This window comes from Clinocottus analis, unplaced genomic scaffold, assembly GCF_023055335.1.
Source record: "Clinocottus analis isolate CAN_PGR_092001 unplaced genomic scaffold, fCliAna1.0.p SCAF_15, whole genome shotgun sequence".
Classification (NCBI taxonomy): Eukaryota; Metazoa; Chordata; class Actinopteri; order Perciformes; family Cottidae; genus Clinocottus; species Clinocottus analis.
In genome coordinates this window covers 15,559,580-15,577,079 of record NW_027175876.1, presented here as the reverse complement: position 1 = coordinate 15,577,079, position 17,500 = coordinate 15,559,580, and the positions used below count along the sequence as shown (strand labels likewise).

The following is a 17,500-nucleotide window of genomic DNA, read 5'->3' as shown; positions in this document are numbered from 1 at the left end:
TCAATGAGAGTCAGATTTTTGTTACGTACTCCATCTGCCTTTTTGTATTTTTTACTGACGGTGTACACATGGGGGCGCTGTGACCTTTCAAATAAATGTCAACAAACACCTTTTAAACTACCGTTTCTTGAGAATGAACAGTGGCAAGTTGTCACATATCTAAGCTTTCATAAAACAGTCTGAATGAGAGTAAAAGAAAAACGTAATACAAGTGCAGCGCTCTGTCGGGTCTCAAGTGTTTCCTTTTCACGGAAACTGTTTTCGTGGCTCTTCATCGTACTGTCCCTTTAAGAGGGCTGAGCCTCGCGAGCCTCCTCTACCTGCTGCTCGCTGTTCTCCCGCGTCTTGATTGGCCGTCTTGGCCCAAATCCTCTTGAATGATTTCAAACCCGAGTGTTTGGAGAGGAGGAGGAGGAGGAGGAGGGGGTCCGGGTCCGCTGCTAATGCCAAGCTGCTGAGGGGAAAGGTTGGAGTCCTCCGTCCACCAGCATACCGCCTCAGTAAAGAGGCTTACCGAGCTGCAACGCGTTCAAGAGAGCAGCGCTGGCTACACAATTAGTTTACGCGACGTTTCACCTCTCAGCTCCAGTTGGGGGTTTAGCTAACAGCGCGCAATTCCTCTGGTGGGGTTTCTGTGGCTCTTCGCGTGAAGGAGCGATGTCAGAGGAGACGGCGCACATTGCGATGGGACGCGGGGTGTTGTGTTGACGGGACTCGGCGCTGGGACCAGGACCTGATTGAAAATCCCCGGTAATCGATTTCAAATCCAGAGCTTCCTTTATTGACGGGATGTGAGTACCAGCAGTTGTTTCCGAAATACGTTCAGGCTTTTCCTTAAAAAGATAGTGGGAACATTCAGTTCATGCACGGGTTGCAATATCATCATATTCATATTCGTTTTCATTACCGGCCTGTTGAAGAGGTGAGCATCACGATACTTGCATATTGTGGACAATGTACATAAATTAGTTTCCATCGTTATTTTTAAGCCACCGTTTCCACGAACTGAGACTCGCAGCCCAGACCGTCATGGCTAAGAACCCGTCCGAGGGACCACAGGAAGAGCTGAGCCAGCTCACGGACGAGGAGGTGCTGCGATGCAGCAAAGAGGAGCTGGTGCGGAGGTTACGGAGGGTGGACGGCGAGAAAATGAACTTGATGATCGAGCATGGCAACATGATGAAGGACATCAACCGGCGGTTGCAGTTGCACCTGCACGAGATCCGCAGCCTGAAGGAGATCAACCAGAAGCTGCAGGACGACAACCATGAGCTCCGGGAGCTCTGCTGCTTCCTGGACGACGACCGGCAGAAGGGCAAGAAGCTGTCCCGCGAGTGGCAACGCTTTGGCCGTTACACTGCCAGTGCCATGTGGAAGGAGGTGGGCACCTACATGATGAAGCTGAAGGAGCTGGAGGCCAACCAGGACACCGTTCTGAAGGAGAACTCTGAGTTGAAGGAGATCATCCTCATGCTGGATGAGGAGAGGAACGGAGCGGGGTCCAGGAGCTCCATAGACAGTCAGTCCAGTTTAACCAACCTGAATGGTGGCACGGGCACGGTCAGGGATGTTGGGGACGGGAGTAGCACGTCCAGCGCAGGCAGTGCTGGTAGCCCCGATCACCACAACCACCTACACAAACCCACCACAGAGAACAGTAAGGTGGTCACCACTATAAGGAGGTCCATGGATGACCTGTCAGCACCGCACCATCACAGGAGCATCCCCAATGGACTTAATGGTGAGTAGACACACCCCCTCAGCATGTGGAAACGCACCTGCCTGGTGTCACCTGCATAGGCCCACGAGATGCACATCCTCGAGTCCAACCATTCAGGCCTGACACTAAACATTGTTGAAAAGCCCTTTAATTGTATGACTATCTTTGTGGTCAAAAGCATAGAGACCAAAAGATATCCATGATTTGGAAAGATCTCCAGATAAGATACACTATTTGATGCTTGTTTGAGGCCTGTTCTTATACTTCTGTGTGATTGAGCTCTCAAAAGTCACGTTGGCCGCTGGAGTGTTGCAGCTCTGATTCTCCTTGGTTTCCCTCATGATACAGTGAGGATGTGATTGCACTGACAACATATGCTGATCAAAATCACTGTGAAGGATTAACAAGAGGGGGGTGGAGGGTCGGGGGGGGGTCTTGGCTTAACCTCGCTGTAATGTCTTGATTAGGGTGATTATCACACACATACACATACATGCCGTGCACACACAGTATCCTTAAGTGGCCTTTCCAGTCCCATGCTACCCCATCACTTGAATCTGTACTGATTTAGGTCACTGCCCTTGTGGTCCTTTAAGGAAGAGGGTTTATTTTAATAGCTTTTAGAAGGGGGGGCTCAAGCAAATAGATTATTTTTGGGGATCTTTTGCTGATTATCATTGTTGCCTTTTGGTTGTGGAAGAGCACTCATGTCTGCTTTGAAATGCATGGCGTGTGACCAGAAATCAATGTCCCCGTGTTAAGACCTAAATACGTGGCTGAAAGCTTCGAGCTGGGATGAAAATGCCCTGATGGAACAGGAGGACACTAAGCCTCGTTTAGCTAGCACATGGGCTGATAACTCACCACGATCTGTTTGGCGAGGGGAATAAATTCTGTTTCATGGGAGAGAGAAAAAATCCTTCACCCATTTTGAACTTTATCATTATAATTTTTATCTTAATTTCCATGGATGGGGCAGCAACAGCGTATATGAAGTCAAAGTAAGCAACTTCAAAATCAGATCAAATCGATCACGTTATCAGTTGTACATTCACAGACATGGTAGACTGAGAGAGCTATGAAGGTGACAAATGCAAAAGCATGGAAACAAGCATGAGTGAGAGCCCAGGCGGCCCTTAATCCAGAAACACTCCCATTTCTGGGCAGTGTTTGGCTGTCATTACGTAACATCAATATTGTGTCTGCAGCGGCCAGCACCTCTCTAAGCTTCTGTTTCTCCTAATGTGTGTGACATTGTGTGCCCCTGAGGCTCTGACAATAATGCAAAAATACCCCCCCCCACACACACACGCACCTCGCAGCGGACAGACTTGACAGGTTCATCATTTCATTGGTAAAACCAATGCATTGGGAATAAGATTGCTATCTCGTCCTAAACAAAGCTAAGCATCACAAAGCTTTCCAGCTTTTACATAATTGCGAAGAACTCGACATGGAAAGAAACAGAACTACTGTTGTAATTGCCTAAGATATCAATCAATATAAATGACAAAGCAATACTATGTTAATCCTAATCTACTATTGCATAATTTGGATGACTGTACCCAGAAGTGTTTGCTTGGATGGGAGTTTAGTTACTTGCAGGTCGACACAAGTTCCAACGGGTTTGTCCCACCATAGATTTACTCTATTGGCTGTGTTATGCAGGCAGATCTGGCTGCAGTGTGAGGTCTGCAGGTGGCTTTATTAAATACTGTGGAAATGCCAGTGTCGCCTCCTGGGCATTTAGGAGATAAACTTGATGATTACCACTCATGTGGAGGAAGAGGAGGAGGAGGAGGAGGAGGAGGAGGAGGAGGAGGAGGAGGAGGAGGAGGAGGAGGAGGAGGAGGAGGAGGAGGAATGTGTTTGGTGTCCCAAGAGTATAACAGATCAGTTGGTTCAGCTACAAGTTTGTGTTTCATTCATTTTCAGTCAATTCAAAATTGTTTTTATCTTTTTGGCAAATGAAAATCTAGAAGTCTGTCTCTTTTAAAGGCACTGCGAGAGTAGTGTATGAAAGGGGCCCCAGCAAAAGAACGGTGGAGCCGTTGGGGGAGTGGCTGAATGGCCGTAAGGGGTTGGCTGGGGGGTGAGTGGTGGGGGAATGTTGGAGGCTCTATTGAGCTCAGAGGAGGTTGGTTGTAGGAGGCATCCTGCTGTCTGCATAATTAATTTTTTTTTGTTGTTGTCTGCGTTGACTTTTGGTGGTCTGGAACCCAATTCCAGTCACAGACTGCCTGAAACATGACGCCGTCACGGAGCACTTGCATTAGACTCCCCTATAATGCCACACAGACTGCTTATAGCTGTGTGAGATTAAAACAAAGTGCCCAAGCGAGACAGTAAAGTGCTGCTTTGACATTGTCCAGATGAGCTGAAAAGATCCTCCCTGCAATAATGCTTGTTGACCTTTAACAGACCCTAACACATTCTCCTGGCCTCTCGCTGCTAAATGGCTTTAAAGCGGCACTGGGCCTCATTCACAAACAGTGCGCACGCTCAAATCTTTGTTTGAACCGCGTGTGTTAAAGTGTTGCCCACAAATCTGTGATTCATCAATGTTTTCTGACCTTCATACTCAAATTTGTGAAAAAATGTAATGAAAAAAGTGCTCAGACAATTCGTATGTGTAAGTAAGCTAGCTAAGTGATCCCTTATATCCCCGGCACGTCATGACATCCACACTGACATACATTCATATTTGCCTTACTAACAATTATGCCCATGTGTTGCTACTTATATACTATTCAATCATTTTCACTTGCCTGCAAATACAAAAACACACTCTGATCAGTCCTGTACTGCATACTGCAGGCTATTGTGGTCCACTACTGAATAGCACAGGCGTTACTTTTTCCATCACTTTTTCCCAAAGGAACCCTGAGCTGACCCAAGTCTGCCTAAAATGTATACCTCGTAACCGAAATATTACCCAAATCATTTAAATCTCCCTTGCAGATAAACAAACACATGTCAGGCGAACAAACAAAACAATTAACAATCAATAAAAATAATAACAACCGGCTCTCTTTAATGAAACACACCTTTGAACCTTTTGATATTAGAGCTAGTGTTGCGATGTTAAACAGCTCATAACTCCAGCTCTATGGAGGTGGAGAATTGCGTTTAGTAATAGTGTTTGTGAGTAATGACTAGAGAGAGAAACTAGAACTGTCACTGCCGGGATTCAAACAATGTGTTAAGTGTGCATAGATTGAGATATGTTTAATGAAGCAGATATCAACGTAGCTACAAACACAATAACCGGCCACATTAATTTATGTAGACAATGTACTTGCTAAAAAGACATAATTGTGGACCCCGAAACAATAAACCATTCATAACGAAAGGAATGCACTTAAAAACAAAAAAATGGTCCAAAAACAACTTAATCAGTTGTTAAATAAGACCAGAAGACAACAATGGGACATTATTGAAGACCAGTTTACCACTATGAACCCAATGAAAGCTATTACCAATATGGAACCAAGCAAAATACATGTTTCTTTTACTGAAGACTTGCAGCGAGCAAAAGTACTGAATGTCTTCTACTTCAGCTTCCGAACCCAGGATGTTTCCTATCTGTGCAGCGTTTTTAACTCTCACAGACACTTGAATAGAAGGCCTGAGGTGGAGAGCTACAAGGTGTAGCAGCTACGGTTCTGTGAGTAAGACATCCAGCGGACCAGACGGGATTCCTGCCTGCCTCTTGAAACCTGACTCCAGCCTGGTGTCCCCTCTTTCAGCGTTCTGGACTCACACACCGTCCCTGCATTATGGGGAAAACACTGTTCTCACTTCAGTTCCACAGAAGTCTTGTCCAGTTACAAACAATCATTTTAGGCCTGTTTCATTGACCTCAATTGTGATGAAATTCTTTGAAGAATATTTTGTCTTCACTGAAAACTAAAGTAGACACTTGGCAGTATTCTTATAATGAAGAAGCATAAATGCAGTTGGTAGTATCACCCACGTTTACTTTTTATTGATTTTAGTTCAGCTTTTAATACTCTTCAGCCTTATTTATTACAGGATGAAATGAAACTGATGAATGTAAATTGTTTTATCAAATGGTATTTTTCTTTGCTTAGTGAGTCCAACATGTAAAGATAAATAAAGCAATATCTGACCCTAAATCTGTTGGTACAGGTGCCTCCGAAGGGTGGGTTAGCTCCCCAGTTCTCTTCACATTATTTACAAATAAGTGTGTGAACAAAACTCCCCAAAATTACATTGTGACATTGTCAGATGACCCCCCACCCCAATCTTGGCTTACTACAGAACGATCAGGACACATCTGAGCCCTTTGTGGACTGGTGATGCTCACCACCTCATTGTGAATGTGAGGGAAACCGAGGAGAGGATATTTGACCCAAAGTCAATTGGTGACCATTCAGTCCATATTGACAGCTTTCTCACATGGCATGTAAAGGTTGAACATCTTTGTTTTAGGCTACAATGGACTCTATGGGGTTTTGTTCTAAACTTATGATTCTGTTTCATCAAAAGATTCTAGAGACTGCAGTTTGATATGGCATACAAGTATGGTATGGTAACCTGTCAGTACAGTTAAAGTCTTACTCAAACGGCCATGAAGATCATAGGGGAAAAATAATCTCTATATATTTAGCCCTTGCATGAATAACCTGTGCTCACGGAGGCACTTCATTATTATTAGTTAGCTGATGCTTTTATCCAAAGCGACTTCCGACACATTCACACACCGTAGAACCGCTAGGGGAGCAATTTGCTGTTAAGTGTCTTGCCCACGGACATGGACTAGCGGATCCTCTGATGGAAGGACGAACCTGCTTACTACTGACCCACAGTCACACTTGTAGAGTCATCATAAGATGAGATTCTGAACGAGCCAACACATATTGTGAATCCAAAATGCCAGCTGTTGCTTTTAAGCCGACAGTTCAGAATGCCAATTTGCAGGCTGAATTGGTACAGAAATTAAGTCCATCCCCTATCCAATCATTACATGATTTGATTGGGTCCTAATATATTGTGACTTGATTATTTATTATTTGTGTTGATCACACCTTTTTATTTTATTCTATTATTCATAACTATTGTCGACATGTGTATTTAAGCATGCTTATACTTAAGTGTATGATCCAAGATCTCTGCGTGCCTATGACTCGCAAGTGTATTGTGTGATGCAGCAGCTAGGACCCAAAGACAGAGTTTCCTGTGGGACAATAAAGTATATCTTATCTTATCTATGCTGTCGGCAGAGGAGCCGCTCACTGATTACTGAGCAGCATGATGGGAATGCACTACAGTATAATAATTACAGTCCTACATGTCTGATTAAGTTAGTTGTTGCAAATGTTTAATATTTAGCCAAACAGGTGTGTGCTGCAGACCTGCTGCTAACAGCTGGCAGGGGGAGAACTACACTTCACTAAACAATGTTGCCCATTTCAACGGATTTATTGTTTTTCACTATGTAGCACTTTTGACTGATGGGACAACCACATGAGGCATTCCAGAGATTACTGGTGTCGAGTCCTGCATTTAGTGAATGGTTTCAGTGCAGCAGTGGCTTTATCCTTCACTCACATGTGTGAAGAGGCCAGTGAGATGTTAAATCAGGTCGACTTCATTTGACTGCTAAAAAAAGTTTAAACACATTTTGCGGGGAAATCAACTTAATTCTAATGTTATCGCCACAATCAGTGGATTGGCTGGAAAGTATATCGGTATGGAGTTATTCACTTTGAGCTCAACTTTGGTGAACTTTGACCTCCAAATATAAGCGCCCTTGATAATGTCGTCATTTGGCCAATATTCAAAGGGCTGGTTCATCCACGGTAGAGTTCAAAATGGAGGAGGCAATTGGCTTATTAGCTGCGTTGCATCATCCATTTTTTAATTAACCGTTCACTATTTGTCTATCAATTATTTAACATGGTGGTGCGCAACCTTGAGAACAAAATGCCACGGGGGAGTAAACGAGAGTACAGAAAACAATAGGACAAAGCTCAGAGAGCTATTGTGATGGGCTATAGCTGGTATGTCCCAATTCATAGCATTAACTTAGACAAAATGCTTTCCCACAATTTTTTTTCTTAATCTCAAAAGAAGGAAGTGTAGCACGCACTGGCCGGGCAGGAGGCATCCAACAAGCAGTGCTCCCTGTGTAAAACCAGAAGTCAACATTGATGATTTTGTCGGGTGACTTAAGGACGTCCATGTTTATTTTAACCCAAACAACAATCTTTTCCTTAAACTAAGTAGTTTTCTTGCCTAAAACGAACTGAGTTTCCTGTGGAGGAAGTTAAATCAAAAAGGACCGTATGCATGTAAAGAGCAGAAACATTTCCCAGAGACTCTGGTGTGTTGGCGGTGAGCTCCCCAGCTACAGTAGTGCACCAGCTAGTCCCAAGAGTCGTCGCCACATCACCAAGTTTCTAGAACCAAATATTATTCACATCATTGACACATCAATGAATTTCCCTGTGCCACTTCCTTAATACTTACCAGACCTCGTTCTCATGAGTCTGTCAGTCTCTGAAACCAGTCGGATAGGTTGAGGATTCACTGGAGATTAAGCACAATGCATTGATTTAAAAGACTGTCTGCACAGCCCTCCTACATGTGTGGCAATGCGTTCCTATGTTAGGCACTTGATTGAGTCATAAGGCGGCAGAGTGAGCAGGAACTCTTCTCCTTTTCCTCTTCTTTTACCCTTGGGGAGTGACGCGACCTGAAAGCTCACAATGAAACTGCAGAACTAGCCCTCCCAGTTGGCCGTGTGTGTGTGTGTGTGTGTGTGTGTGTGTGTGTGTGTGTGTGTGTGTTTCATCACGGGAAGGCAAATTAGGCAGCGCCTTGGAAGTCATATGACAGAAGCATTTGGTCTCTTCACCCCCTTCGGTGAAATATCAATAAGCTTTAATAGTCAGATTATGTACTGTCTTGATCTAAAATATCTATTGAGGTCATTTTTCAAAGGCCCTGTTTTGAAATCACTGCAAAATCTTAATAGCTGGTTTATTTGCTTCAAAGAATCCAATGCTTTCAGTATTTTCTGGGTTTTTCTCAAGTAAATAATCAATCATAAGAGAGTGGGGCCTGGAATCTGTGTGAGTTTCATTCTGGTTTCAAATGAAACTGGAGGATCTATAACACAATAGTGTGTTCCTCTCGGCTGTGGTTTCAAGTCATTGTGTAGCGTTTCTGTGGGGCTTGAAAGGCATCTGAGCAGGAATAGGAAGTTTCTGTCGCTGCTATCCTGTTTGTCCACTCAGATCTGTTTCCGTGCTTCAGGAAGCAGACTTGCCTTTAGTAACCTCCCCAATGTATGCACCTTTCTTACGATGGGCTGCAATTCCAAAGAAAAAGAGGTTACATAACAGTTTTTGTTGGTGACTAAACTGAAGTTACAGCTCTAGGATTGTTATACTTATGAACATGAATAGGATGAAATTTAGTCATGTTTAAACATGTAGTCGAGAGTGTAACCCTTTTTCAAACCCTTTTTGTGACAAAGGAAAATGTTGATGTACAATATGCTTTAGTGTTTTCTGGCAAATTACTCCCAAAGACTTATCAAATTGGACACTTTACATTTTCTTTCATTAACTTTATCAGGTTTCCTGCCCTTTTTGAACTGTCTGGCTTGTGTTTCTCAGCACCGTGTCTGCCTGTGGGAGGCCTTGTCGGCTGATAACACAGATATTGGAGTCGACTCAAGCGCACACACACACACACACACACACACACACACACACACACACACACACACACACACGCACAGAAGAGGTTGTGTGAAAGAGCCACAGGGGAACTCTCAGCTGTGTACTGTCAATGAAAAGCCAGCCTGTCAGGACGCCCCACATTCCTGGATGAACAAAAGAGGAAGTGGGTCTCTTCCCTCTGAGTGACACAGCAGGAATGTTACTGCATGGGAAAGGGAAGAGGATGGGACCCCAAAGACAGTGCTTGTGTCTGGGTCGCTCATTGATCTTTGTACCTCCCCGTCCTCCCTTACCCGACACGCGCTTCTCTACTCCGGTCTTTCCCTCCATCAGCATCCATTTCTCTGGATTCCTGTGTCTGAGCCGCTGTCCGTTCATTCCCATCAACACAGCATATAGCCGACAGAATGAGGTTATAAAGCCAGCATGAGCCTTGCACACAAGACATGGACTCACTGTAAGATCTGATGCTCGGGCCTTTTACAGGAAATGTTTATTTATGCCTGTGTGGTCCTCTCTCACATCTTTCAGTGACATAAATGTGGTGTCATACCAAACAAACGCTGTGTTGTCTTAGAGTTATCGATCCAATTTCTACCACTTATCTTAGCTTTCCTCTCACCGTGTCTCCCTCTTTCTACGCTAATTCAAATGATGTGTGTGTCTTTCTTTTCTGATAGTTGAGCAGTGGGCTGCTGGAGGGGCTGGGTTGCTCTGTCGCCTAGGCAACAGCAATGATCAGTGGGGCGAGTGGACGGCGCCCACGCCTCGCCTCAGAGTCACTGAAGCAGAGGGGAGTAGGGGGATGGGGATAGGTTTGGGCATGGTGGGCCTCAATGCTGGTTGACCCGTGCAGAAGGATGCCGGTCAGAGCGTGTGTGTGTGGGTGTGGGTGTGTGTGCGTGCCTGTGTGTGCTCATTGTTTCTAAGTAACCTACTCAAAAGAGACAAACAGGGTGTGTTGCGAGTGACACACTCATTTCACTTATGAACTATTAGTAAACCGGCTCTACTGTGAGATGTGGAAACCTCAATTGAACAGGAGTTATTTTAAGAAGCAGATAATTGTACCTCTCCATCGAACACATTTTGTTTCTGTTTTGGGGAGAATATCTGATGTTGAAAGTAACTGACATTTCACGTTTATGAGCTTCACTTGACCTGACACGTGACAAAGTGATTCACTAGCTGACAAACTGAAAACACAAGAGACCTTTTAAATCTGAAGGTTTAGCAGATTATAAGCTCTCAGTATCTGGTTACCATTTGGCAGCCATATTGCTGCATCGACGTACTGCTTAAGTTAAACTGCACTCATTGATTTGCAAAAGAATGCCCTCTATCGTCTTCTAGAGGGCTTGTTCTAGACTGTAGAAGGGACCGTCCCTCACTCGTCCTCTGTCTCATTGTCAGCCTGTCCTTAACCTACTAAAGGTGATTTTAATAAGTGATTTTAATACTGCTTCCTGGCACGGCCTTTATTGATCCGTGTTATCTGTCAAATCTAAACGACTGATAAAGAAGCAAATGAGAGACACAACAGGGGAGTTGGATAGGGTGGGGTCAGGTGGACAAAAAGCCGTCGGGGGGGTTGCAGCATAAACTCACGTTCAGCAGTTTGATTCTGTCTGTACAACACAACCAGTGACCTTCAACAGTGGAACGGTCCCAGGTTGGCCAAAGTCAGCAACTCCGAGACAGAACACCTCTTCATCAGCTCCTTTCGAGGCCTCGGAGGAACAAGGTGTTCATCTGGATTTTCTGCCTGTCAGCTCTTTGTTTTTTTGTGACTGTGACATTGGAGACTGGTGTCAGCACATGTCTTCACCTTGCTTGCATTTAGAATAGTGCTGCCTCCTCACTCCTGCATGTAGTTTAACAGTTATGGATTGTTTTTTCTGGTGTTTAAAATGTGGGCACTGAGCCACTTTAGATGGGTCTCACATGGTAAGGCTCATTAGATTTCTGTTTGAGAGGCATAACTGCTCATTTTGAATTTGTGCAAATGTTTTAGCTGACTTTTAGCTGAAAATCTCCTGCAATAATGAAATATGGAAGCACTTGATTGGTCTTCACCACAGTTGCGACATAGCTGCAGCGTCTGAAACTCGTGGTGAGCACTCCAGATGCATGAGATAATGTGGAGTCGGCTGAAGCATCTGGAAGGAATTGTACAGTCTCCATATTTGTTGCTCCATCCTCAGAAAGTTTTTGGGGTGGTTTCAGGTATCATTGCTCTGCTATTCTGGAGACTAATTTCCTCTTGCAGGCCAGTTTTTAGTGCCAAGACTAGACTGCGTTACTGTTCTGGTTTGGGATGGGCCTTGAGACAGACTTGTTCTTGGTACTTAGAGAGCATTGATCAATCAAATGGGTTGTGTGCCACATACTTAATGTTGTAACACTCAGTTCCCTTGTGCTTTATTAGGAACACTATATAACAAGGAGATTTGACAGACGAGAAGTGGGTGAATCACATGGGGGAGGTCAAAGGCCTTCTGCAGAGAATACATCATCAATTTTCCTTCCCACATTAAACATGTATTCGGAAAGAATTTATCTGTTTTTTTCCTTGGCTTCTGAAATCCCATCAGAAACATTAAGACCACCCCCCCCCCCACTTTACTGGGCATCAGATTATAAAAGTAAGTTATAATCTATCAGAATTCAGCCAAGGATGGAGCCCTCGATTCCACCGATGCGACTGACACAATCATAAAGCGCTTAGGTGAAAGCTGATGATCATAGGAAATTGCGAGCGCACAGTTTTTCTGGCTAAATCAATGACTGGCACCCTTGATGGATGAGAGTTAGAGGTACAATTCTAAATGCATTTCATCCTCTCATCTATCTGCATGCATTGGAGGTATTAATGTTGAGTGGAGGAACCATCAGGGATGTCCACATGATTATCTAAAACACTGGAGATTCTCGTGGGTCTCCCTCCAATCCTCTTTAACACCATCAGCTGCACGGCTCTGGAGATTGATAGATGGATGATAGAGAGTAGGGTTGCAAAATTCCGGGAATGTGTGGACATACATACTTCCTGCTGTCACTGCTGTAAAAAGTCTACTCTATACAAATAAACTTGGTATTAAAATGAGCATGGCTTCAGTTTACCAAGTAGTCAGTGTGCTAATGACAAACAGTGTTGGGAAAATTCCTTTTCTACATGAACTAGTTCAGTTCATAATTTAAAATTTTGAACTAAGTTCACAGCTCCAAAAAATGAACTAGTTCAGTTATTTTGTTCAATATGTTGCGAGCTATAATTGAAATCTCTATCTGTCTGCAATACCGCTCTTGGCCTCTACACAACTCTGCGCTCTCACACGTGCAAGACGTTTTATGTTTACGTTTATGTTTTTGGCAAACATTGTTCCCAACCAGCTGCATTCAGGGTCCAGCTGAGCTTGGCGTGCATAGTCTTGTTCTCAACTACATTTAAGTTCCCTGTTATATGCTTTTGCAAAAAACTTAGATACGTTTCTTTTTTTTCAAAATTCTCCAAATCCCCGAGCCAAAATTCCCATGGAAACTTTCCGTAAATTTAATGGGGGACGGAGGGAAGAGATGACCGCCTCGGTTTCTGTTGCAGTCGGTTTCTGTCAGGAGGGCTGTTTTCTTTCTTCATATGGAGCTGGACGGGGTCTGTTGAGGCACATTGATCCGGTTATTCGTCTTCAGATGGGCATCACAGAGCATATTTCAAACTCCTCTCTCTCACACGCTGAGAGGAGATGACACTTCTGACAGTCGATTATAGTTGGCCCGTTTTTGCTCTCCAGCACTGTAGCCTCCTCTGATCTCCCTCTGCTGTGCTCCTCTGCTGCGGTTTTTGGGAGAGTTTGGCAGCAGCACATTTTCAATCAGGAGGCAAGGCAACAAAAGTGGACACGTGAAGTGTTCCTCCATAAGGCACTATAAGCACATCATCAGAGCGTGGCTTCTCGAAGGCAGAATAGTTGCAAATGACATCCTTACATGTATTTTTATAACAACATGATAGCTCATGAGACTGTTTCAGGTGTAAGTTACCAAGTGCAAAAGGTCATTAAGTTAGAAACAACTTTAAATCATGGGCTGCTGCAAGGCTGCACTGTATCATTATAATATGCTGTAATACCAGCAATTGATGGAAATGGCACTGAAGCTGGGACATTTTCAACGATGCCTGAAGGAGGTTAGACTGAGTGAACCCGATGAATCCACCCAAGCAGCATTGCTTCCCACACAGCATCTTTGCAAGGGCACTCATTGACAACAAAATGCTGCACACATAGCACATAAAAGTCTCTCTGAAATCACAGCCATTTTTTTGGGATGATTCCACTTGGACCTGTGGCGGTCCCTGGAGCTCGCCATCCCTATTTTGGATCTCAATGGGCAGCATGTTGAGTAACCAGGCCAGCCAAGAGGGATTTCAGGAGGTTTGTGTTGCAGTGTATCTCCCACATATCCTCTCTGTCTTGCTCGCTCTCCTCTCATTCAACAAAAGATGTAAGGCGCTTACACCCTTGATGTTGTAGTGCCGGCGAAGAGGGTTTGGAGGGGAGGGCTTCTCTAAAAGGATTGGAAGAGCGCTGTTTGTCTGCCCACCACTGTTTAAATTCATGGCACGTAGCCCTGCATATGATATGCACTGTATGAGCAGGGCACTGTCTTAAACCTTAACAGTGTTAAGTGGTATGCACACTTAATAGAAGTACCCTCATTCGGGTGCAACAGGGCGTTCTAACAGGAAGTAGAGGGATTCATGATGGGAATCAGGGGGTGGAAGTTTCTCCTCGATGGTTGTGGAGAAGAACCTCTAAATGAAAGATGCAAGGTTGAAGATCCAGGAGCAACAGAGGACACTGCAGAGCATGCAGCTTCTCCTTGTGCTCGTTGCTAGGATACTATGCCCTTTTATTTAGTATTATGGGGTGTGCTTCACAGCGCTCTCTTTACACAGTACCGCCTGCCTTAGCTTCTGCCTTTCTACTGTAGATCTCATACCCTACTTTGATACATTTCCTCTCTCGAGTTGTATTCTTTTTGTTTGAGATACTTCTAAACAAGCTCAATCTGGTTTCGGAGCAATGCATTTAGATACAGGACTGTCCTCAGTGGCTTTATTTACTCTGTGCTCCCTCAGGAAGAAATGAGGACTCTATACCTGAAGCGAGGCTGTCGCCATGTGCTTGGTAATTCTACCGCCTCATGCCACATATGGTGCAGTATTTACGCTTGGAACAATGTGAGCGGTTCTTTGCAGAAGTTAATCATTGACTGCTGAATGAGAGAGTGGTATTATAAAAATAGTATGAAAGCAGAAGCATTGAAGTGATTGGGGTCGATATCCACTTTACCACAGTTGTGGCAGTGCAAAGGCTGACGGAAGAGGTTTTCAAGGAGCCCACATCACTGGCCTTCAGATGAGGACTGAGGAGAAGAGGGAATCTGAGAAGTGATGAGAGCTGAGAAAAATGTGGAAGAGGGAGAGATGGGATTAGGAGGAATGTATGGTGCTCTGGCTTATAGCGGGTTGGTAGTAACAAGTGAACATGAGAGGGACGAAGGTGAAAGAAGCATAGATGAGGTAAATGAAAGAAGGAACAGCAAAAAGAGGGAAAATGAAGACGGCAAAGCTGAAGCTGGTCCATCTCTGAAACCTCAGCTGCTGCCGTGAGAGGTTAGGGTTATAAAAAAAACCCTCTGAAAGGCCATAAATATCACTGCACCTGCAGAGCGCTGAAAAAATGCACACTTCAGAGCAATGAATGAAGATTTGGCACAGACTTTTTATACTTTAGTAAATATTTCAACAGAGAAATCCGTTTTATCTCCACTCAAACAGCTGCTATTGCTGTACTTTACATTTCAACTTTTTAGTCTCCTCGTAAAATTGTAATTTCTTTCCCCACCAGCCTTTTGGCTACGCAAATAATTTATGTACAAATTTTCAAGTCTTTTTACTCTCATGACTGATTCCATAACCTCATCTATCAAATACTGAAAACCAGAGAACTGAAAGTTTTCAAGGAATTAATATTGTATTCTCTGCTGACACTTTGGGTGTGCTTCATAAGTGATTAGGAGAGATTCCTAGATTGTAATGGTACACTACACACACAGGCAACCATACATTCCCTCTCAACATGTCAGTCAGCAGCCGATCTATCTGAGGCAATACTATCAAATCTGTGAGGAGGCAGAGCTTTTAGAAACCTCTATTTTACCGTTGCTGTGTTTCACAAGAATCTAACTTTGAGTAGCTGATTAGATGTTGCTACCATCAAATGTCTGTGGTGTTCCAAAACTGACTTATTTATAGTTTTACTATGACTTATGGTGTTGATTTTAATACATTGAATGTCAAACTGGTTACTGGAATGCTGTCGAGGTTGATAGCTGTTGGATGGGACAAGGCCTTGCCTTTTTAAATTTCTGAGGAATGTCAATGAGAAGAGAACACTGACAGGAACTTGGAGGAAAGGTAAAGAGAGCGCAGCATGTTGTCATTATGTCGTAATATAACGTCCTGACAGGCGCCAGAGCTGCCCTGTTGCTGAACTGCCTCATGGGAGTCCACATGTGGAAGAGAAAGATGAGCGAAAGGCTGGAATTAGCATTCTTGCTCCGTGAGGAGTGGAGCTGAGCTGGTTGCTGTCAGTGTTGTAGCAGTATTGATAAAGTACAGTGACACGATCCCCGTTACCCCGTGAGTATCAGGCTGCACAAAGAGGGCAACACAGGGAGTTTGCAGGTTCTTAATTGACTTTATTTCTGACAGGTAACGTGCAGGTATGTCTATGTTGTCGACTCGACTGTCAGCAGTTCCGGCTGCATCGCTTCTATTACTTGTCAGGCTCCACGCTCCTCAGTCACTGTTTTATATGGGAGACACACCCACCCACACACACATACACACACAGACAATTGCAAAGAACCGAAGGAGAGGAGGGAGGTGATGAAGGAAAACAAGAATCCCGGCACCTCTTCCCTTAAATCGCTCCACCAGTCCTCCTCCGCAGCTGATCCTAAACCACACCTCCACATATAGTTTATGTGATACATAAATGAACATGCTAGTGAAGCAGATAAATATCATTAATATAAGCCAGTGCGTATTTCTGTTTGGCCTCTGTGCAGATCACATGCAACAAAAAAACAAAAACTCAGCTCGTTCTCTACCTGCTGTAATGCTGCACAGGGTAGCAGGAAGCTGCACCTTTCCCAGCACACGTTGGATGAAAGGCGGTCAGAACCTGGACAGTTCAATTCAGTTTATTTTATAGAGCCCAGAATCACAAATTTGCCCTGGAGGGCTTTACAATCTGTACAGGTGGCCACAGACAGACACGTCCACACCTGAGGGCAGTTTACAGTCAGCAGCCTAACATGTGTGTCTTCACGGTGCGAGAGTTTAAAACAATGAATGAAATTCTCCGGCAAGAGAAGCCAGAGATTGACGTAGAGCACAAAGCTAGCATATGTTCCTTTTTGCTAATCTGGAGCTTTTACAGTAAGATGATTAGAGGTCTGATAACCCCTCCATTTGCAAAAAAAGCTCAAAATGGCTTGTTCAGTTAGCATTGATGTAGTTTCTGGAAAGCCTTCCCTACATGCAAGTTCATAATCATTTTCATTAAGCCATAAATATATAAGTATTAGTATTGTTTAAAATCTCCTGAGACTATATAACAGCCTCTTCCTCGTCCACCAGTTTCTGTCAGGGATTAACTGTTTCCTCGTGGGTCTGTTGGTGACATCCATTGAGGGGTTGACCACCTGGTCACCACTGGCTCGCTCTGATCTGTGTCCCTCAGCTAATGTGAGCTGACACAGCAGCTCCCAAAGGACAGCTGGCTCCCAGTACACAATGGAGGCCGAGCAGCCTCTGACCCCAATGAAGGTGGTCTCGCCTGTGCTGCTGACTCATCTAGTGCCTTTTCACTGTAGCTATAAACGTCTCTGACGTAAGGGAGGTGTGCTGGGGGACTTTTAGTGGACAAGCAGCTTCACAGCAAAGAAGGAAACACAAATGAACCGTAAAGAAATGTTTACAATGTTGAGCACT

The 17,500-nt window shown here is 44.2% G+C and overlaps 2 protein-coding genes across 5 annotated transcripts in view; both read left to right on the top strand.

The window, feature by feature from the left end:
- LOC137785435 (cholesterol 24-hydroxylase-like) overlaps positions 1-117 on the top strand; it is a 6,027-nt gene extending 5,910 nt beyond the window's left edge. For both annotated transcript variants that reach the window (XM_068576667.1, XM_068576668.1), the window contains one exon: positions 1-117. This exon is cut by the window's left edge and continues 594 nt beyond it. The gene's annotated coding sequence lies outside the window, so the exon portion shown is untranslated.
- A 280-nt stretch (positions 118-397) lies between these two features.
- ccdc85cb (coiled-coil domain containing 85C, b) overlaps positions 398-17,500 on the top strand; it is a 44,902-nt gene continuing 27,799 nt past the window's right edge. Inside the window, exons 1-2 of one of the 3 annotated variants that reach the window (XM_068576670.1) lie at positions 399-750; positions 990-1,741. In XM_068576670.1, the coding sequence (XP_068432771.1) occupies positions 1,030-1,741 (712 nt within the window). In that variant the 5' untranslated portion in view covers positions 399-750; positions 990-1,029. Of the gene's footprint in view, positions 1,742-17,500 lie in introns of all 3 variants that reach the window. The other 2 variants (XM_068576669.1, XM_068576671.1) reach the window with 2 other exon arrangements.